We start from the raw sequence: 22,984 nt of genomic DNA, 5'->3' as shown, positions 1-22,984 counted from the left end.
TAACAGGACCTGTTACTTACCTGAGGCACCTAACAGGTGGTGGCAATAACTAATTCACACTTGCAGCCAGTTGAAATGGATTAAAGTTGACTCAACCTCTGTCCTGTGTCCTTGTGTTACCACATTGAGCATGGAGAAAACAAAGAAGACCAAAGAACTGTCTGAGGACTTCAGAAGCAAAATTGTGAGGAAGCATGAGCAATCTCAAGGCTACAAGTCCATCTCCAAAGACTTGAATGTTCCTGTGTCTACCGTGTGCAGTGTCATCAAGAAGTTTAAAGCCCATGGCACTGTGGCTAACCTCCCTAGATGTGGACGGAAAAGAAAAATTGACGAGAGATTTCAACGCAAGATTGTGCAGATGGTGGAAAAAGAACCTCGACTAACATCCAAACAAGTTCAAGCTGCCCTGCAGTCCGAGGGTACAACAGTGTCAACCCATACTATCCGTCAGCGTCTGAATGAAAAGGGACTGTATGGTAGGATACCCAGGAAGACCCCACTTCTTACCCAGAGACATAAAAAAGCCAGGTTGGAGTTTGCCAAAACTTACCTGAGAAAGCCAAAAACGTTTTGGAAGACTGTTCTTTGGTCAGATGAGACAAAAGTAGAGCTTTTTGGGAAAAGGCATCAACATAGAGTTTACAGGGGAAAAAGAGGCCTTCAAAGAAAAGAACACGGTCCCTACAGTCAAACATGGCGGAGGTTCCCTGATGTTTTGGGGTTGCTTTGCGGCCTCTGGCACTGGACTGCTTGACCATGTGCATGGCATTATGAAGTCTGAAGACTACCAACAAATTTTTCAGCATAATGTAGGGCCCAGTGTGAGAAAGCTGGGTCTCCCTCAGAGGTCATGGGTCTTCCAGCAGAACAATGACCCAAAACACACTTCAAAAAGCACTAGAAAATGGTTTGAGAGAAAGCACTGGAGACTTCTAAAGTGGCAGCAATGAGTCCAGACCTGAATCCCATAGAACACCTGTGGAGAGATCTCTTGATGGCAGTTTGGAGAAGGCCCCCTTCAAATCTCAGGGACCTGGAGCAGTTTGCCAAAGAAGAACGGTCTAAAATTCCAGCAGAGCCTTGTAAGAAACTCATTGATGGTTACCAGAAGCGGTTGTTTGCAGTTATCGTGTCTAAAGGTTGTGCTACCAAGTTCTAGGCTGAGGGTGCCAATACTTTTGTCCGGCCCATTTTTGGAGTTTTGTGTAAAATGATCGATGATTTGATTTTTTTTTTCATTGCAATCAAAATAATTAAAGCTATTAATACCAAAGAGTTTGTGCTTGCAATCATTTTCTGGAAGAAACTGAGTATTAGCTGACAGAATTGCAGGGGAGCCAATACTTTTGGCCAACACTGTGTCTCTACTCTGTTTACAATTTTCTACTTTTAATCCCCTTATCTGTCCTCTAGGGGACGGACAGTGTTTGCTATCAGCATAAAAAGCTGATGGATGGCATACTAACCAAGTCTTAGCCTGCTATGTATTTGGTATAGATTAGAACATGATAAGGTAAGCTTAAAAAGGATTTTCAGACTGTTCAGGTGCTGCTATTAGTTTGTAAAAAGACCCCCCCGTTTTTGTTAATTACCATGGAAATCAATATGCAAATGAGCTCCATCATGCACGGTGGGCGTCCTGTGCACCCCTTAGCGTCATAGCTTCTGCACGCTCACCGCTCTTCCATGTGCCTCCAATCCCTCCTCCTCCTGCTTATTTACTGCCTCCATCGTCGGCGGTTTCTATTGAAATCACGTGCTACTGTGCATGTTCCAGCACCAGCTCACAATGTACAGGAAAATGGCGCTGAAGCGTGCGCAGTAGCACGCCGGAGAGAGCGCTATTGCAACGCGCATGAGGACGCAGATCTGAGTTGAATACATACGCAAGTTGAATGCATCCACTAGCCCCTGCGCTCCGGCTAGTGGATGTGTAGGCGCGATGTGATGACGTCACACCGCGCCTATAACTCCGTTACTGAAACTGTGGAGAAAGCTACGGGGGAGCGTTGGAAGGGTGAGTATAAGTGTTTTTTTGTGTTAAACATTGAGGTAGAACATAATGAAGGGGGCCATGAAACTGGGGGCAGATAAAGGGGGGGGAGAGAACGGCATGAAACTGTGGGCAGAGATGGGGGACATGAAACTGTGGGCAGAGATGGGGGGGGACATGAATCTAGGGGCAGAGATTGGGGACATGAAACTGGGGGCAGAGATGGGGGGGAGATAAAACGGGGGGGGGGGCAGATGAAGGGGGTATATGAAACTGGGGGAGAGATGGAGGGGGGGACATATAATTTACGGGTGACTGTAGGAGGATTATACTGTGTGGGGGCACATGAAAAAAAAAATGAATGTGAATGGGCGGAGTCAACATAAAAGTGGGTGGAGTTCAAATTGCCACAGCACACCGCACATTTTGTCCCTCTTTCGGTTCTTCAAAAGTTGGGAGGTATGACAAAGGGATACAGTCTAGAAAGGGTGGAGCCAAAGTAGGAATGGTGGAGATGGAGGCATAGCTTACAATACAGACTTTGTCCCTATTCCAGTCTGTTGGGAGTTTGGCTATATGTCTCTAGAACATAAAGTATAGAAGCTCTATGGGCTACCATGTATCTTCTGCAGATCTTGAAGAACAGGGCACTCTCCTGATCAGTAGATCCAGAAGTGGGAAGCCATCCTATCATATATTTGTGCTATGCTATAATGGTTTATAGCTGGAATACTCCCCACTTACTCATGATATAGATTCCTGGCACAATACAGGCTTCATGTTCTATGCCCACAATTTGCTCAGGTACAAGAACCAATGTAGAGGTGACCCTTCCTCAACCAGATCCCCCTGATCTCCTCCTCCTGCTGTGCCAGACCTCCTCAGAATACAGTTGATTAACCCCTGCTGTGCAGGGAACCCCTCACCCTATTTGTATCCAACTCTTCTCCCAACAGCCCAATACCTCCTGGGGAATAATTCCTGCATCACATTACAGCACAGCTCTGCACAGCACCCGGCAGCCTGCAGCACCTGCTCACAAGCTCCCCCTCCCCACATTACATTCCCCAGCACAGCAGGCAGCCTGCCAGCTGTAAGTGCTGATACTCGTCCCCCCACCCTATACAGGCAGCAGCAGCAACACATTACTATGGGAATCTCCATCCTCCAGCTGCTGCTCCAGGACAGTACGCAGGCCGCCCCCTCCTCTTCCCCTCACACCTCTGCCCGGGGCCGGGACATAGTAACACCCAGAGCCTCATAGGACAGTTCGAAGCAGGGCAGAGAGAAGGCGCCAATGACGGCGAGGAACGAGGAGAAGGGCGGGGCGGGCGGTTTGTCTGAACTGGGGAGTGTGTGGGAGCTGCGCGGTGTACGGAGGGAGCAGAGAGCAGTGTCCGGGGATAGCGCGCACTACACGGACGTACCCAGTGCTACACACGGTCAGTATGAGAACCCTGTATATACAATGCAGCAGGCGCACGGGTTAGCGGAGCTGTGATTTATAAAGCAGTGGACCAGCAGGGGGCGCAGTGACTGACTGTGCTCATTGCTGGCTTCAGCTGTCACTTCACTTGTCTGCTGGGATCTTTATGTTCTATGTATTTGCTTTATGTGTAGCCTGCAGCTGTCAGGTCTTGTGTGTTATGTGACGTCATTGTGTGACGTCATTACGTGAGCCAGTCTTTGCTAGAGTTCTGCCAGTGAACCGTCTCCCTGGAGGACAAGAACACTTCACACTAGGAATGGGATAGTTGTGTGTGGTATTGATGGTAGTCTAATGGTGTTAGTCACTGTTCACGTATTCATTTTATAAGAGGAAAGTGCTGCAGTGTCAGATCTGCTAACAGGAGTCCTATCACTAGATCAGAACCTCTCACCCCATGTGAATAGAGCCTTAGAGATTAGTGCTGGAGCCTATAAAGGGAGCTTGTCACATGGAAAGTCTATTCTGTAGCTGAGGGGGGAGATTTTTCAATCCCTCGCACTAGTACTCGGGTGGACCTGGCAGTCAGACCCCATAGATGTGACGTGTATCAGACCCCATAGATGTCACACGTATCAGACCCCATAGATGTCACACGTATCGGACCCCATAGATGTGACATGTATCGGACCCCATAGATGTGACATGTATCGGACCCCATAGATGTCACATGTATCGGACCCCATAGATGTCACATGTATCGGACCCCATAGATGTGACACGTATCGGACCCCATAGATGTGACACGTATCGGACCCCATAGATGTGACACGTATCAGACCCCATAGATGTGACACGTATCAGACCCCATAGATGTGACACGTATCAGACCCCATAGATGTGACACGTATCAGACCCCATAGATGTGACACGTATCAGACCCCATAGATGTGACACGTATCAGACCCCATAGATGTGACACGTATCAGACCCCATAGATGTGACACGTATCAGACCCCATAGATGTGACACGTATCAGACCCCATAGATGTCACACGTATCGGACCCCATAGATGTCACACGTATCGGACCCCATAGATGTCACACGTATCGGACCCCATAGATGTCACACGTATCGGACCCCATAGATGTGACATGTATCGGACCCCATAGATGTGACATGTATCGGACCCCATAGATGTCACATGTATCGGACCCCATAGATGTCACATGTATCGGACCCCATAGATGTGACGCGTATCGGACCCCATAGATGTGACGCGTATCAGACCCCATAGATGTGACGCGTATCAGACCCCATAGATGTGACGCGTATCAGACCCCATAGATGTGACATGTATCGGACCCCATAGATGTGACGCGTATCGGACCCCATAGATGTGACATGTATCCTCTATCCTGTGGATAAGTGTCTATAATGATAAGATGCAGGGATCTCCCAAACCGCACTGAACACGCCTGTACCAAACCCACAGCTCTATGTTACTTCAGTACAGTGGTGCTCTGGCCATTTGGGCACTGCAATGTCGGTCTGAAACCCGCAGCCAGACAGACTCCATTATAGTTATAGGGGCCCATCAGGCTCTGTAGGTAACTACTGTTTTAGCAGTCCACCTTTCCATTGATCTGGTCCTCAGATGGACCAGAACAATGGACATCCCAACGCAGATGTGAACTTGGCCTTAAAGAGGATTTTTCCCATCCTCTAGGCACCCATTATATACCGCTAGGAAGCGAACACTGTGATGAATCCAGTGCACTGTCATCTTTACCTATGTGTGCCCAGGTGCAGGAGATGCTGGTGCTGTTAGTTTTGGCACCAATATTTCTCCACTGTCCTGACCGTACTCTTCCATAGCATTGTACTGACACATGGCGCGTTCCTTACCAGCCAGTGATGGCGCTGAGCGTTAAGGCCCACCCTTCTGACAGTGAAGGGATATTGGTGCTGAAACTAACTGCACCAATATCTATGGCACCCGGGAGCGTACCCTCAGCTTTCCGGTCATACAGCTCAATTGAGGCAAAGTGTAGCTTTATATGGTGGCTATCCAGATACATGACTAGCCATGTACTACATGAGCAGCTCTTTGCTACTGGCTATCTTTTCAGTGGTCACTGTTCTATGGCATCACTATGTCTGATGTGACATAGAAAGGGTTTGTTCAGATGAGATAATTCCCATCTCAGAGGTTTATAACATAGAAAATGCAACAAAAATGGCCTCTTTATCCAGACCAGATTCCCTGTGACAGGAAGAACCCTGCCTCCCTCCTAGAATACACCTGGGAAGCAAGCCTCTAACATATTCACTGTCCAGGCGTACAGTGGCATACTTCATGCATAGGCTACCAGGTTAAAAGAAAGTACCCTGCGGTATAATTCTTACCCCTCCCCATTTTATGGAATGCCAATGTCTAATCTAGTGCAGCCAACTATGCTATTCCATACAGCTGATACAAGGTATGCTTAGGCTTGCTGGCACTGCATGTGTTGTACTTCTGGCAGCTGTTTGGTGAATTGTGCGGGTGGGATAATGTTTGATAGCCATCTTTGTATGCACAATGATTTGGGGGATCGCTGTTAGTCACTGAGTAAGTCCGCCCTCTGGACTACTAAGCATCGCATTAGATATTAATGGCAATTTAGACTGAAGTTTTTCCTACAGAATCTATATATCAATCCACTCAGCTTCTGTCCTGTAACACACTGCCCTCTGCCTGAAAGGGTGACAAAACTTCAAGGTGCATCTTCAGCGTTAAAGACAATGGTGTGTATTAGGAGACGGCATGCTTTCCCTTGACCCATTAGAGAGCTGGTAATACTATTAGATGATGTCAACAAATCTATGGTGTACTTTTGTAGTAACATCTAATATAATGGAGCTTTATGGTTTCCTGTGTCGAGTTCCCTCTTTCCTTACTCTTCATCCAGTTTGAGGATCACAGATGTGACTGGTTATTGTCTTGAAAAATAGAATTGGCTCTTGTGATCTCGCCCCTAACATCCGAAGGTTGTAGCTATTTACAGCTTTATTGTGTGATATTTCTACCCTGAGCAGATGAGGATTATATGTTACAAGAACAATACCCAAAATATGTCCCACCGGTGTGTTTCTTTGTGAGTACTAGTACACTCATGAGAACGTATGACAGCTTCTTACTATTTACGTCACATCACTTTTGTTTACGAGCGGCTTCTGAGACGAGGATCCCCTCTAAGACCTCTATATGCTCTAATAGGGACGATGGAAGGGATTGATGAGATGACCCCTTTAAAGACTATCTTGATATGTGTCCCACCTCACTCTGACTCTCTCCAGTCACAGGTGTTGTGTCATGTATACTGGATACTCCCCTTTGACAATATGAAGGGTAATGCCAGTTGGCAATATCTTCCCACATAAAAATCAAAGTGGGAAAAAGTCTTCGGGGTCTTACTGTCTGATCAGATCCACTTTTAACATAGTGAGAGTTTCTCTGTACTGCTCTTTGCGCCCATCAATGACAACAATATCCATGTAAGTTTTAGGCTAGGGCTACACAATGATTTTTTTGCTGTGATTCCTTTTGCACATCCAAAGACTGCCAGATGGTCCTGCGACTCCTTCAGTAATGTTAGTGCTGTGACTGCGACTTTAAAGGGGTTGTCCCATAACAAGGATCCTATCTATACTGCTAGTTTATGTGGATTTAAGACTTTTTCTAAATACATTGCTTTATCAAAACTGCTTTGTTTCGCCACTATCTTAATTTATTCACTTCATTGTTGACACTGCGTTTCTATGGCCACTGGCTTATCTGCTCAGTCCCTCAGTGACTTAGCTGCCTGCTCTCAGGGGGGGAGGGAGGGGCTGAGTGCTGGAAGCAGCTCTGAGCTGTGTATGTCTGACAAGTAACAGAGCTCCTCAGATAGGGGAGGGGGGAGGTGAGAGCGCCGGGATTTCTAAACTCTTTATCTTCAGCTCTCTGTCACAAAACAGTCAACAAATGTTCGACTTGCAGTTGCAGTGTGACTCCATTCACTGACATAACATTAGTGAAGGAGTTGTAGGCGACCTGGTGATCTTTGGTCACACGATAAGAGTCGTGGTTTACATCACTGTGTAGCTTTAGACTGACTAAACTTCTCACTTCTGGTAGGCCTAGTGGTGACTATCTCTCACTGATAGAGGACTTTACTTCTGCTTACTCTCCAGAAGTCGGTCCCTAATTTCTCCATCTTCAGGGCTTCACTGCAAGGACTGTGTAACTATATGAGATTCTTTCCCTATTTTACTATCAGATTAGTTTCTTATAGTCCGGTGGAGGAATTGCTGGCACTTAGAGTGCCTCTGGAGTACATTAATAAGCTGGCCCACATCTGCTACACTGGTGGGTGCCTGACTGCCGGGGTTCCAGATCATCTTGAAAACAGGTTTCCTGAGTCCTTTCTTGGAATGAAGCATTAGGATGGAATGGCAGCTTGCGTGTATGACCATCGCTCCTTTCAAAGAGGAGTTCTCAGGACCAATATTCTTTATATAGTCTGATCGCTAGGACCCCCACTAATCTTGCAGTTATCCCCTATATATTGCTCCTACCATAACCTATACATCTATTTTCAGCACTTTATTACAGTTCTGATGCGATGTTGGCATTTCCCAGTTGTGACAAAGAGATCTCTGTTGTAAAATGTCATAGCGGAGATTTCTGGTCAGGCATTTGCTGTGCTGGTAGTGGTATTCACAATGTACATTCCTACATTCATTGGCAGTGCCCATGTGGGCAGTAGCACTGAATGTACAATACTATTGCCTGAGGGTCTGGCTTCACACTTAGCCCCTTGCCTACATTTTGAAGCCCAATATCTGACATTGTTTGATCGGTATCACTATCTTTATTGATAGCAAGTTAGTTATTGATTTTTATCATACTCCAGCATAGGCTTATGTTCATATCTGCATCACACGGAGTCTGGTTAGGGGTTTTTCCATCTAGTTACAATGTCATACTACTTCTATCATGGTGCGGCACTAAGCAGAGATGTCAGGCTTGTGACTGCTGCAGACACTGTTCAAGTACAGTAGTCATGAAGCCTGGGAAATTGCATTACTCATGAGTCACAATATATACGGTAATATATAGTATATTTTCAATTCCCATCCAACTTTGTGGATCACATCGTACTCCTGCCTGTTCAGAAATTGAGCATTATTTACACCAGGCAGAATATAGTCACGTTGCATGGGATTTCTTATGTGCCATAAGAACGGAGAATGCGGCGCTGAGTTATTGTACAGTAATACAGTAAGCCACAATGGGCATTTTATGTATTTACAGATTTCCCTGCTAATAGTAGATATGATATCTGTATACACAGTATTTTATTTAATATGTCTCTACCCTTTAAGTTTTTGGCTGCTGCTACTGGCTGTTATCCCACCTCTTGCCCAATATACTGCAAGCTCTATAAATCAGTCTTGTGTGAACTTATACACCGTATTTTCAGCTGGTCATTCTTTTGTAGTGAAATGATGTAGCATGTGCATAGAGGCATGGAAATTGTGCTGCCAGAACAGATGTGGTATTATATTCAGCGCTCCATTCCTGAATATCTGACCCTGCGTTTCTCTGATTTCATCCGCTTGCTTGAGTGGGTGTAGTGACATGCATGTTTCCAGTCCAGCATGGGGCTGGGAAAGGGTACACACTTCTTACACAAGGATTTCTAGTGTTTACTACAAGATGCATGAATGGTGGGATTGTTTCACAGAAAGAGGGGAAAAAGAGACTCTGGAAAAATATAAAAAGCTCTCAAATGGAACATAATTGTCCAATGTAGATGAGAAAACACCGCCTCAGTCAGCTTTATGTAATGTGGTCCAACCGAATGTGTCACGAGTGCAGATGGAAGAGGATCAGAGATGTGACACTAGAAGAGCACCTACTCCCCTTCTTCTAATGATCAGTGGTGGTCTCCGGGGCAGGCAGGGGTCTCTGAAATGTTACAGCGGTATGCTGTGCACACTTCATTGGTCCAAAACACTGATAGGCAGCATGTTATAGAGAAGAAGAGGAGTACAGATTGCTATGTTTTGTGGGAAAAAAAGAGTATATCTCATTTATTCAATGAATTATCTACTCTTTGTATGCTTAGATGTCAGAGGTGAACCATTTCAGGTTGACAGTCATAGAGGGGATGCTGTCAATAACCAATATGACCCTGTCTTTGACTTTTCAACACAGATTTCAGTGCTTAAATGTTAAGTTATACTGAATATTTTCTCATAAAGCTATGTATCAGAATGTGCAGATTGGACAGCGTTTTCATTGCATACCAGGCAGAGTGTCATACATTGTCTAGCAGCAACTTCCAGGTTAGGACTTTAGAAAGTTATTCTTTTCATTACGACTTGTGTGGACACTTGTGACAGAGAAATGGACTACAAAGGTGCACTTAATGTCACTGAAAGAAAGAGGTGAAGGATAAAGTAAGATACAGGTCCCAGCAAGATACTGATCATCTACAAAGTTATAGGGATGCCAGGCCTACGTGCACAATACTGGTGAACAGCCAAGGCTTCTGTAATGTGCCATTGGCAGCATGTTGGTCACACCCATAGTGTTAAGTGTGGCAGGCTGCCCATCACCTTCAAATACAGTAGTACATGAGAGTTACATTATCAGGGTTACTCTCTCTGTGCTCTGTATCTTACAGGCAGGGCTGTACAATTCAATTCATTTGAATAATTCGCCACTTTAAAAAACTTGTTGTTCTGCTTTTCACCAGAATTGTGAAATCATTGCTCGCCCTGCCACGGAGTCTGATATATTCCAGGCTTTGTCTTCTTTGCTGCATACAGTTTCTTCACTGTAGTCAGTAGTTGGTTGGTAGGGCGAGGAAGCCTGCATCAGATATAGATGACTATTTCTCCCAGAAGCTCATTGAACTTTTTTTTTATTTCTTTCTTTAAGCAAAAACAAGAAAAAAAAAATCAAGATTAAAATCGAGAATCGCCCTTTAGCTTAAAACAAGTTGAGATATTATTTTTAGGCAAAAACCCAGCCTTACGTAGAAGAAGTGTGCAGAGAGTCAGACATGGATGTGGACCTTGGCGTCCTGTGGTCATTTGTCTCCTGTCAGTTTTCCCCTCCACTTATGGTAATGGAGTATAATGGAGCTGGATGCTAATGTGTGGTCGCACATCACCTCTCAGATTCCTCTCTTGTGTATTGGTGAATTATCCTTAGGCAGTGACCTCCTCATGGTACAGATTTAGTATTGTGTATCTGTATTTTTAAGTGTACATGTTTCTATTTTAATGCCAAGGTCTCATCCTTAATTTCAGCTTTCTAATATGAGTGCACAATACTGGTCAGGTTTATTTTGTGTGAAAGTGTCTCTATCCCAATTCCGGCTGTTTAAAGCTATTTCTCTTCTATTAATAGACTAGTGCATGCTGGGTGTATAGTTAAAGGGGTTTTCTGGGTTAAAAATTTTGTTGACCTGTCCTAAAGATTAGTGTCTCTATCCCAATTCCGGGATAGAGATCTGAGGGGGAGGTCTTACAGCCGACACTTTCGATTGGCATTTCCCAGCGAATGATACACAGAGAATGGAGCAGGAAGCAGATAGCTCTCTGTACAGTAGCCAAACAAAGTCAATGAAGGGGAGCTAAGCTGCAATAACCTGGTCTGCTCACTAGCTAGAACTGTCTTTTTTTTTTTTTTTTTCCTTTCCCCTGCTTGATTCACTGTATCAGCCGCTGAGAATAGCTGATCAGTGGGGGCGCCGATCGGATAATCTTTGTTGATTATTTTGTATTATATGTTGTATATATCTCTGTACTGAATCTGCATTATTTTTTTGCTCTAAAGGTCATGGCAGCCACTATACAACTGTAACACCGCCCATGTTGGAAGATTCCTGAAGAGCAGGTTGGTTTTTCCAACTAATCTTAGCTATTTCAACGTTAAAGGGGTATTCTAGACTGATGTACAAGTTCTAGACAGATGATAAATGTTGGATTAATAGCCATCTGACAGCTGGGACCCCCACTGATCTCTAGCACTTTATTGACAAGCTGTGGTCTTGTGGCTGGAGGCACCGGAGGATCCCAGCAGCCATTCCACACCAATCTAACATGTGTCACCAATCCTGTAGGTAGATGATAAATGCTTATACCTAGGATACCTCTATTTTAGAAGAGAGACAAGACACCCTGATCTGCACATGTTATAAATAGTGATAACATGACATAACTCCGCCACCCCTATCTTTTTTTAGTAATACAGAAGATAAAAAGGTGAAATCTTTACACCAAAGGTCCCTCTACCACATAAAAACCACTATTCTAAATGCCTTTCCCAAGTAGGGGTCCCATTAGAGATTTTGCATTGGGGCCCAGGAGCGTCAATATACACCTGTTTATAAATGTAACACAGAATATAGTTTTCACTCCCAGTGACCACCATCTTCCAGCCCCAAAGGAATGCTAGAAGTCTCTGCACCCTTTGACATTAAATAATGACAATGACATTTAATGTCAAAGGGTGCAGAGACTTCTAGCATTCTCCCTCTGCCCCCTGTATATGCCTATATTGTGTTATTAAAGCACCAGGACGCCTATCAAAGGAAAATGTGATATCTGCATTCATTTAGATTGGCTGGTAATTGTGTATTTTTGTATCCTTTTTTTATTTATTTTAGATACTGGGCATAATCTTCAGGAAAATATGAATCCCGCAGTTCAGGTAAATATTGCCATCCTATCCTGTTACTTCTCCATACACATCATAGACACTTCTCTCATAGACCCCCTCTATTCCACTGCATGATACTAGAAAGGCTCAGCTAACCTTGGCCTACTTTTATCATTTTTCCACTGCAAAAAAGAACTAGAAACAATCTTGGAATGGATAATTTTTTGTACCAAACAAGCCAAATCGGTACTAGAAGGTCACATGTCCGAGCACTGCTCAGCTGATTGGTCTTTACAGCTACATGAAGTGGGTACGTTCTGCAGTGGAAACAAGGGATGTGTGAACTGAACTCAACTGAGCTGATCTGGTAACATGTAGTGCAAAAGTGGCTATTGTACCCTAGTGGCTATATACCTCAGTACAAGTTCCCTGTATTCCTGCATTGATGCCCTCCTTGGAATATATCTTGCATGTATTAGAATGAAGCGGCTTCCAATTTCAGATTTGGTAACAACCCCACTCCTCATTATAGTGGTTTCCAACCTATGACTTTTCCCACGGTCCCAAATCTACAATTCTAAGCATGTCCTGACACCTATAAGATCATTGGTCCCTGATTTATCAGGTCAAGAACCTGTTAACCTAATATTTAGCTTTAGCCCTCTGCACTCTCATTGTTGGCCTAAGCATCCATTGTATACAGTGTTGGACTGGGGTGTCTATGGCCCACCAGTAAAATTCATTCTGGGGACCCACAATACAGCTACATGTGAATATTACCTGACACTTGTTTCCATTCCCTAAAATGTTGCTCATATCCTTTTTTTTTTAGCAGTAGCTTGCTGTCTAGTCCTTGCCTCTGATAGTTTCTGTCCGGTTGTCCTGTCAGTAGTCTGCTCCTTGGGCCTTGCTTTGGTTTTAGGATCAGTTTAGCTCTGTGAACTGGGCGTATGTACCCACACAGCAGCATGTACCAACAAGATGTTTGGTGATTGGGGCCCATGCAATTATGATTGGGATGATGGGACCCAAGGAGAAAGGATACTGAATAGACTGACTGTGTGTGTCTACAATATATACAAGTAAATGGTAATAGTTTCTTATCTATCCAGTATATTATACCTGTACATAGCCTGATAGAGATGCTGTACAATGACTATCTATACAAAGAGTGAGCTAGGGTGAGCTAGGGGCCCACCTGGGGATTTATTTCTTCATCTTTGGTCCAGTCTGAGTCTGATCCCATAGTTATTTCCACTCAAACAGTTACTGTATACAACTACTTTAATTCTTTTTGTTTTACTCTCTAGGTTTGGTTTGGAGACGAACTTCCATTAAGCCCAAGAAGCCCCCTGACCCCAAGACATGGCCCTGGTCTTTCTGATGTTTCTCAGTATGATCAATGGTTGGCTGTCCGGCATGAAGCCTCCCTGATTCCTATGCAAGAAGATCTGGCAATATGGTTAAGTAGTTTATTAAGTAAGTATTAATTAATATATGCCGCTAATAGACCCTATGGTGCAGAAGTTTTAGGCATACATGCTGCAAACTAAAAATGCTTGTTCATAGTTTTTGAACGAACTTGGCTAGGAGGTTCTTTCAAACATCTTGTAGCCTTAAGCACAGATCTTCTGTGGATGGAGAACTGCTCAAATCCTTCTGTCTCTTCGTGTAATCCCAGACATGATGTGGAGGCCATAGCATAACATCCAGAACTTCTCCAAAAGGCGGTTACACCAAATGTTGCTGTGATTTAGATTTCTATTTTGTTCATTCATTTGTTCATTAAAATTTTTCCGGTTTTAAAAGCATTCTCATGTCACAGAATTTTTTCCACACCTGCCTAAAACTCATATAGTACTGCAAGTGATCAGTGTGACCATCTGCATTTGTAACTAATATTATTATTCTAAATATCGCATGTTGTGGAAGATACATAATAAAGATGTAGGCTAAAGCCCCACGTAGTTTTTGAAATTGTAGCAATTCAGATGCAGGTTTTTTTTTTTTTTCTCTTTGCAGTGTGTGGACCATATTAGCCAGACTGCCATTTTTTTTCTTCCCCCAGATACGGTAAAATGCTAAATCGCAGATTTTAAGCTACATGGGGCCCGGCCTCAAAGTGGTTATGGGCTTTTTTTTTTTTTTTTTTTTTTAACTTCCATCTTAGCATAAGTGTAACATGTGAATAAACCCTCACATGGTGAGACTTATATATCAAAGTGATTGTGCTTTCACAGGTGTAGAAGTTAGAGGGGAGCAATTTATGGACGATCTCGACAATGGAGTCCATCTCTGCCAGCTGATTCATGTTGTGCAACACACTATGAGACAATGCTGTACTGCTGAAGAGCTAGTGGTAAGTGTATTACTGTTACAGTTTACCTATCATTCCAGGTGAATGAGCTATTGTGTGAGTACCGGTATGAGAACTGTCCTTTTTATAACTGTCTGCAGATTTACTGGTAACTAGGTAGAAGGAGGGGGTAAGAGGCATCTGATTTAATTGGCAGCAAAATAAGTGCTAATAGTTTTTATTATCTTCTGTTAGTTTTTATTTCAAATACTGCCCTTTCCCTGTTGTTTATATAGGAAGCTTTTTAACATACATGTTTCCTATAGCTGCTGTTATATTCACAACATTTAACCTTTTGGTGGAAGATATGCATAGAGACGTAACTGGATGTTTAGAAGAGATTTAGCATGGGAGATTTTAAGATGTTCAGATCTGCTGCTTTGCATGTCAAAATTGTGCTGTGAAAGGGCACAATATGAATATTGTATATTAATTCTAAAGCCCTTCTCTGTGCTTTCCAGGGTGTGCCCATGAGGAGAGTCCCATGCAGAAAAGATGCACCGTCTGGCTCGTTCTTTGCTCGAGATAACACAGCCAACTTCCTCCGTTGGTGTAAGAGTATTGGGGTGGATGATACCTATCTTTTTGAGTCTGAAGGTCTTGGTAAGTTTTATTTTTTATTTATATATTTCAATAAAACATTTTAGAAAATAAGACTACTAAGGGCTTGCTCACATCTGCGCCGGGGTCACCATTCTGCAGATTTCTGTTTCCTGCACGAAACTGGGCAGGAGACGGAAATCTGCAGTCATGTTTCAAACCCATTCATTTGAATGGGTTTGTAAAGTGTCCGGCCGTGAGCACCTGTGAGCGTTTTCTGCTCTCCGTGGTGAAACCGTTTTTTTTTTTTTAACCGGACACAGTCACCGCAGAGAGCATAAAACGCTCACCGGTGCTCACGGTCAGACACTGTCTGACAGGTTTCCGTCTTCTGCTGGCAGAAGACAGAAACCTGATACGGAGACCCGAACGCTGGTGTGAACCCAGCGTAAGAACCAACAAAACAGCCAAGAAATATATATGGAGGTAAAAAAGGGTATGGCATGAAGCCTCTGGACCCAAATATCAATAATTGGATAGAGTGGCCGGGGTTACCTGGGTATAATGTGTAGGTGCAGCTCCTCTTCAAGAGTTATGACTGAAAAGTTTAATATGTGCTGAAAAAGCATAGAATATAATGGGGGATGAGTTATTTAAAGTGGTGGAAACGTAAAATGAGGCAGTAACCCATAGCAACCAATCTGGTGTCGGCTGCCTTTTGTCCGAGGTCCCTTTGCAAATGAATGTCCTAGTCTAATTGGTTGGTATAGGAACCACTCCACTGTACCTCCCTATGTAAGATTATGCAGTAAAGTGCACTACCTGCTACTGGGAGATAAGAAGGTAAAAAGATGAAAGCTGATTTGTATAATACAGGGGTAGGGAACCTTTGGCTCTCCAGCTGCTGTGAAACTACAACTCCCATCATGCTCAATTCACTTCCATGGGAGTTCCAAGAACAGCAGAGCCAGTATGCATGCTGGGAGTTGTAGTTTTGCAACAGCTGGAGAGCCGTACGTTCCCTACCCCTGGTATAATACATGCCATGTTTGTTGCAATATTGTAGCTACAATTCCCATGGTGTAATGGCTGGAAGTTTACCATCCATTCATTCATCCCTCCAATAACAGAGGGTGAATGCAGTCGGGTTATGTGAGTTCTGTCCTCTGATAACGAGTGATAACAGAAAACAACAGAGACTCCCTATTGACCCTATAAATCAGTGGTTATTGAGAGAAACCTTACGGACACAATCTGCCAAGGCACCTGGGCAACCCAGTCTGACCTGCATCCTGCAACCAGATGTGTATAAATGGTTTTCCAGCTAAATTTTGTAGATTTATAGCTTAGACTTGATTCATTATCAATTCTGTTACAATATAATTTCTAGCTCTTTAACTATTTCACAGCACACGGTGGTCCCCAACGTTGTCAACCACTCCGACAAATATGGCATGTTATATTGAGCAACACAAAGCAAGACTAAAACATGGTTCATACCACCCTTCTTAATCTCTAATGGTATGGCTTTGACCCCGGCGCACAGCATCAATAATACTATCCCATCTGCAGTCGGGAGCCCAGTAGGTTTCTTTTGTCTGGACCTAGAGCTTCTTATCTAGCGTGTGACAGATGGCCTCTGTTTTGTAAATGTTTCTTTAAATAATTGTGTGCCCATTTGTTAGTTGACCCAGTTCTAATCATTAATGATGGCTTTGTTGTAATTTCTTATGATGAGAAACCAAAAATAACTTCCAACAAAGGCTTCCATTGAGAGAGTCTATTTTGAATCCGCTATGCACTTTAAAATAGTAAAGCTCGTGATTATTCACACATACATGATACTTGAGCACTGTCAGGAGGAGCGAGATTCTTCACTAAAGCTTTATATTCTTAATATTGGCTCCAAATTGTGTTATAAAATCTGCCTGTAAGGAACAGGCTGGGCTTTGGACAAACAGCTGCTGCGTAACATTTGTCAGACAGTATTTGACGGCTCATTATGAGTGTAACTGTATCTTCTATTGCAATTAAATTTGCATGCCTCACTAGTCCCTTTCATGACTTTATTTTCTTCTTAAGCTATTGTGTTTCTATTGGCGCAAAATCTGCTTTAAGAAGATCTCCAGTGGAAAATCCGCTTTCCATCCCTGCAGCCCCAACTGGTTGCACTCTTTTATACATACAGGCTTCTGGCTACTTCTAAATAGACACCACCTTGATTTTTAGTTTTCTCCTGCTTTTGCCTTTTCTGTGCTCTGTCAATTCCTTGATGTTTCAGCTAACAGCATCACATGGGCAGCTAGAGCCAGTGCCATTTCAGCCTGCTAGGACACTGATATCCTTCTCTATCTCTTACATACGTTACCACACCATAAGAATATAGTCAAGAAGCAGTACTGTAATCTTATTCATTATAAATGTCTGAAAGAAGCTGTCTAATCATTAGCTGTGATATGAGTTGGTATCATCCACTGTGGACAACTATGTGGTACAGTCCATGCAGTGTAATCATACAGGGTGTTCTGGTACCTGTAGTGGGTGACGCATAGATCTCTATAGAGTTTTGTAGGAAAGCGTGTAACCAGAGCCTGATTAACATGGCTGATACAAAGTCTGATATACAGAGATAGAAACTACAAGAAAAATAATAGGCTTGAGATTGACACATGGGAATGTTAAGTTTTTGGAAGAGTGTTCCTTTCATATATTGTTGTTTTATGTCTAAGTTTCACAGAAACAATGACTCTAAGAGGTTCCAATTGTAGGTCAGCACGGCAGCGTGGCTTTCCTACAGGTACTCTGGTTTTCTTCCCACACTCCAAAGACCTACGGATAGGGAATGTAGATCGTGAGCCGTATATGGGACAGTGATTGACAATGTCTGCAAAGTGCCGCGGAATATGATGGTGCTATATAAGTAAGGGAAATAATAATAATTTATCAAATTGTTTAAATGTCTTCCAGTTCTCCATAAAGACCCCCGACAAGTTTGTCTCTGCCTCCTTGATGTTGGCCGAATTGTATCCAGGTATGTCATTTAGTTTTGAAATCTATACATTATGCTAGTAATTGAACTAGGACTGCTTTTTATTAAAGAGGTTTTCCACCACAATATCAAGCATGGAAGTCCCAGGGGTTGGTCATACATGCACAGACACTATAGTCCGTTTTATGGGACTGTTGGAGATAATGGATTACACGGTTTATGCTAAGTTCACACTAGTGCCCGGAGTCCGTTCTCAGCTTTCCATCTTCTGCTTGCAGAAGACAGAAAGCTGTCAGACCGGGTCCGGCCGTGAGCGCCGGTGAGCGTTTTATGCTCTCCGCCGCAAAACCGTTTTTTTTAAATCGGACACAGAGTACTGCATGTCTGACTCTGTGTCCAATTTAAAAAAAAAAAAAAAACAGTTCTGCGGCGGAGAGCATAAAACGCTCACTGGCGCTCACGGCCGGACATCTTTCAAACCCATTGAAATGAATGGGTATGAAAGAGTCCTGCAGTTTTCCGTCTCCTGCTCAGTTTTGTGCAGGAAACGGAAACCTGTATGAACAGAGACCGGGCGCAGATGTGAACGAGCCCTTAGCTGTGGCAGCCCTATAGAGAATGAAAAGTACAGAAACTGTGCACATGCTTACCTTAGCACTTCATTCAGACGGGGTAACGGGATCGCCAGTCTTGTGATCTATGGGGTTTATGGTTGAACTCCCCCTCTTCAGTGGTGAGACAGTTAACCTCTTTCCAGAGGAATCTTGTTTTACATATGTATTTTTTTCCCCTTTCATACAAAAGATATGGAGTGGAACCCCCAGTCCTTGTAAAGCTTGAAAAGGAGATTGAACTTGAAGAAACTCTATTGATGGAATCTGGACCACTGGCCCCCACCACTGTTGAGAAATCTTGCTGTCACCATGAATTGCACGAGGCTGTAAGATTCTGTCACAGTCTATCATATTCTGTCTTGGTTTAGCTAGAAAGTTAAAGGGTTTGGGCAGGATCTTTTTCTTTATGGCCTATCCTTAGGATAGGCCAAAACCATCTGAGCACTCGGGAGCTGGCAGCATAGCATTAGCATAGATTAGCTGTTAGAGACAATCTGAAGTGTATGTACTATGTACAGTCTGGAGCCAAAAGCAATTGGTCTTGTGCCCTGTATAGTAGGCTGCAACTCATTTTCCATTGGCCTCAAGTATGGGTGCCTGGAAGGAACCCACACACTCGATCCATGCAGGGGCTGGCTTATAACAATGTGAAGAAGAAGTAGGAATTGTGGAAATTGTTAATTATTTCTAATAAGGTTACGTAAGTGATTAGGTGTAAATTCATTATATTTTCAACGTGCCTTTTGCCTTTCGCTTATATATACAATGGAACTCATTAAATATTTGGCCAATAGTAGTCAAAACTAAACAGGACTGAAAAGTGTTATATTTTTATCACTTCTAATCTTGCATATTTATTAATGCGTTCTTTTTGCAGGTGACTCACATTGCTCAAGATCCTCCCTGCAATTGCTCTCACAGATTCTCTATTGAGTACTTATCAGAGGGCCGCTACCGGTTAGGGGATAAGATTCTATTCATAAGGGTAAGTGTAATGGATTCACGTGTGATAATAGAAATCGTAGCGTTACTATTGAAATGTGTTTTCTACAATTCCCTTCCACAGCATTCATGTGGATCAGAGCCTGGGCTTTGGCTTTGCATTAATTATGAGATTCCCATTATAAGGTCATAAAGTACAAGAATCAGTGAGAGAATTTCACCCATGTGGAATTACAGCCTAGGAGTAGATAACTATATGGCGGCCACATGGCACAATATGGTACTTTGTGCAAATCAGTGCTATAGGCAGTGCTGGTTTATTTATACTGTAAGAAGATAATCCCGAAGTATCAACTTGTATTTTAGTGTGTGCAGTCAAGAAAAGACCATCTAAATAAAGTCCTGATATAACCGACACTTCTTCAGCCTTTTGTTTGTTGCCTTTTGATGAATTGCCGGAGCGCTGAACAGAAGTTTCCTGGAGGAAGCATCTGTGTCTGTATCCAATACAGCAGTGAAAGGAAATTGAAATGAATAGAGTGTTAAATGTGTATAAGAAGGAAGCAATGGCTGGAGTGCTCCAGGTTTCCGTACTACACTCATATCTGTGTCGTAAATTTAATTTTTGCGCAGTGTAAATTTTGTTTTCAGCTGTTATAAAGGGTTATGCTTAAAGGGGTTGTCCAGGAATTCGACAAATCACAGAGGAGACGGAGGAAGTTGTAACAATATTAAAAAAATCAATATGGGAATAATAATAAGGGCATTATCATTCATGTGAAAGTCACCTAACAGAGCATCTATTAAATATGGGATTAACCCTGGAGAAGTAGAGGGTGACATTTATACTAATATGAAAGCTAATGCCCTAAAATAGAGGTAAAATGTTATGTTTGTGTAACACGTTCAAAGAACTCTTTTTAGTTCCCTTGTGATGGTGAAATCACAGAATGAAACACACACACACACACACACACACACACACACACACACTCTCTCTGCTCTGACCTCATTCTGTCCTGTTACAGGCGCTAATGGAGACATAGATGCATTCTGACTGCTATCACTTTGGTTCTGTATCCAGGTTTGCAAAGAAAAAAATATAGCTGTTGCTATATAAATAAAAGAAATCTAAAAAATATAAAAATAATAGTCGGTCAAGCATTTTATTAATTTTTTTTTTTTTTTGACCTGCCAAATTTGGAAACTTTATTTGGTAAATACAAACCATAAATAACCTTCTGGCTTCATTTATGAAAGGGTTATTTGCATTGTATAAAGTGACAGAATGATGTATGGTAAGCAAGTATGTCATCATTTTTTTGAATGGTGTGGGACAGTCTCCTGGGACTCCCAGTCCTGGGCATGGTCTTACACTCTATCCTGCAGAGTAGCACCCCATCCACCTACTGTGAAGGTTACGCTAGGATTGGTGGGGTACTAGAGGTTGGGTCACTACTGCTGGTAGAGATAGCATATCCTAGATAAATGTTATCATTATATAAAATGGGAATAGCACTTGAATAACATGAATGTAATTCAGTGATGTTGGATGCAAAATAATGAATTTATTTATTGAATTCTGAATGTATTTATTAATTTAATGTATTTCTTTCCCAGATGCTACATGGAAAGCATGTCATGGTTAGAGTAGGAGGAGGATGGGACACTCTTCAAGGTTTCTTGTTGAAATTTGACCCATGCAGAGTGCTGCAGTTTACAACTTTGGAACAAAAGATTTTACAGTTCCAGAAAGGTGTACAAAGTGACAGTGTGTCAACACAAGGAAGCAAATCTATACAGCCTCCTGTGATGAACCCCTTATCTGCAATCACTACTTCCAAAAAAGTGGCCTCTCCCCCACCCTCATCTGTAATCCCATCTAGTGTTAAACTCAAAAGTCAAAACTCTCCTATCTCAACTACACCAAGGGGAGCTAAGAATACACCAGTTACATCAGTGCGCCCCAAAATCCAAGTCATGCCAAGAAAAGCGTCTCCATTACTTCCTGAGCCACAGAAGAAGGTAGCAAAGAAATCCAATTCTCCACCACATACTACTACAACTCCTAGGACTAGGCCTGAAATCAAAAGTACACCGAAAAACCTCAATTCACCTACTAATGTTGCAAAAAACAGCAATTTACATTCTACTAGAGTAGTTCAGAATGGTAAAAGCATTGTGCAGAGTGGGGGAACGAACCAGAAGATACAGACTCCTACAAGTTCTCCTACATCTGCGACCAAGGGTGCTTCTAAGGGTACACCTGACCTCCAGGCAAAACCGGGACCATTAAAAACAACAAGTTCTTACAAACCAACTACTCCATCCTCAACGAAATCTGATTTATCAAAGAGGACTGTGGCTACCAAGCCTGACTGCAAAAGCGCTATTGGTCAGAAATCTGCCACAGCCACACTTTCCTCCAGGGATGTAAAAGTAAGTAAAAAAGCAGACGTGCCAAAGAACAATCTACAAGAGAGGAAGCCCTTTGTGGTATCATCACGTGTACCTGACAAAATTCCCATGTTCCCATACCTGTCCCAACCTTTATCTAAACAGCCAGCTGTAGGTGCTGTCAGCAGGAACACTACTAAACCTGTCCAATCTGCTAGGAATGGCACTAGTAAGCCTGCAGCTGACAAAACTACAACGTCTGGACGCACCCCACTCTCCGTAGTGAAACTTCCACAATCTGCACCCAAAACACAGCCCGTGCCAAAGATGAAATCCTCTACAAAAACTCCGCCCATGAGTGGCACCATAAAGAAAGATAAAGTGCCAATTGTGTCTGATCAGGGTTCAAAGGTAAAACTGTCCCGCCGTGCTGCCCCTGATACCATGAAAGAGAAATTGGGAAAGAAAAAGGAAGATCACCTTACTGTGTCTAAGAACAAGTGAAACAAAATGCCTCAGCGTCAGTAATGTAACATTCATTTTCCTTCAATACATGTAAGATCCTGTTTATTTTACTGTGGGTATCATTTATCTGCTCCTGTTGTTGTTGCCTCTTTAAAGCACAACTGTTGGGTCACTTTTTTTGAGTATTTGTAAAACATTTTTGTAATATACTTTATTAACTTATTTTATTTGCTTGTAGTAGAAAAAAGGCTGTATTGGTCATGTGAATGGTCATACAGTGAATGTAAGGGTATGTTCACACGGAGGAAACTTTTTCCGCCATGTGAACTTTCCACGCGGCTAGCCATGACGGGATGCTGATGCCGCAACAGGAGCGTGTCTGGAGCCGCAGCTGCCTCAGCTGTGTCATCCATGGCAAGATCGGGCATGTTGCTTCTTTTTTCTGCTACTAGCTAGCGGGAAAAAAAAAAAAGCGAGCAACTCCCATTGAAGTCAATGGGAGCCATTTTTGCAGGTGGATTTTGAGGTGGATGCCGCGTCAAAACCCGCCTGCT

At 43.0% G+C, this 22,984-nt stretch overlaps 1 protein-coding gene across 1 annotated transcript; it reads left to right on the top strand.

The window, feature by feature from the left end:
• The first annotated feature begins 3,372 nt into the window (after positions 1-3,372).
• GAS2L3 (growth arrest specific 2 like 3) lies at positions 3,373-22,525 on the top strand. Its single transcript, XM_075276348.1, has 10 exons — positions 3,373-3,438; positions 11,303-11,362; positions 12,135-12,178; positions 13,438-13,606; positions 14,368-14,486; positions 14,945-15,086; positions 17,991-18,054; positions 18,817-18,952; positions 19,504-19,611; positions 21,189-22,525. The coding sequence occupies exons 3-10, from the start codon at positions 12,161-12,163 to the stop codon at positions 22,467-22,469; spliced, it is 2,037 nt and encodes a 678-aa protein (XP_075132449.1). The 5' UTR covers positions 3,373-3,438; positions 11,303-11,362; positions 12,135-12,160; the 3' UTR covers positions 22,470-22,525.
• The last annotated feature ends 459 nt before the right edge of the window (positions 22,526-22,984 follow it).

This window comes from Leptodactylus fuscus, chromosome 5 (genome assembly GCF_031893055.1).
Source record: "Leptodactylus fuscus isolate aLepFus1 chromosome 5, aLepFus1.hap2, whole genome shotgun sequence".
Taxonomy (NCBI): Eukaryota; Metazoa; Chordata; class Amphibia; order Anura; family Leptodactylidae; genus Leptodactylus; species Leptodactylus fuscus.
The sequence above is the reverse complement of the archived record's forward strand: the minus strand, read 5'-3'. Positions and strand labels throughout refer to the sequence as shown.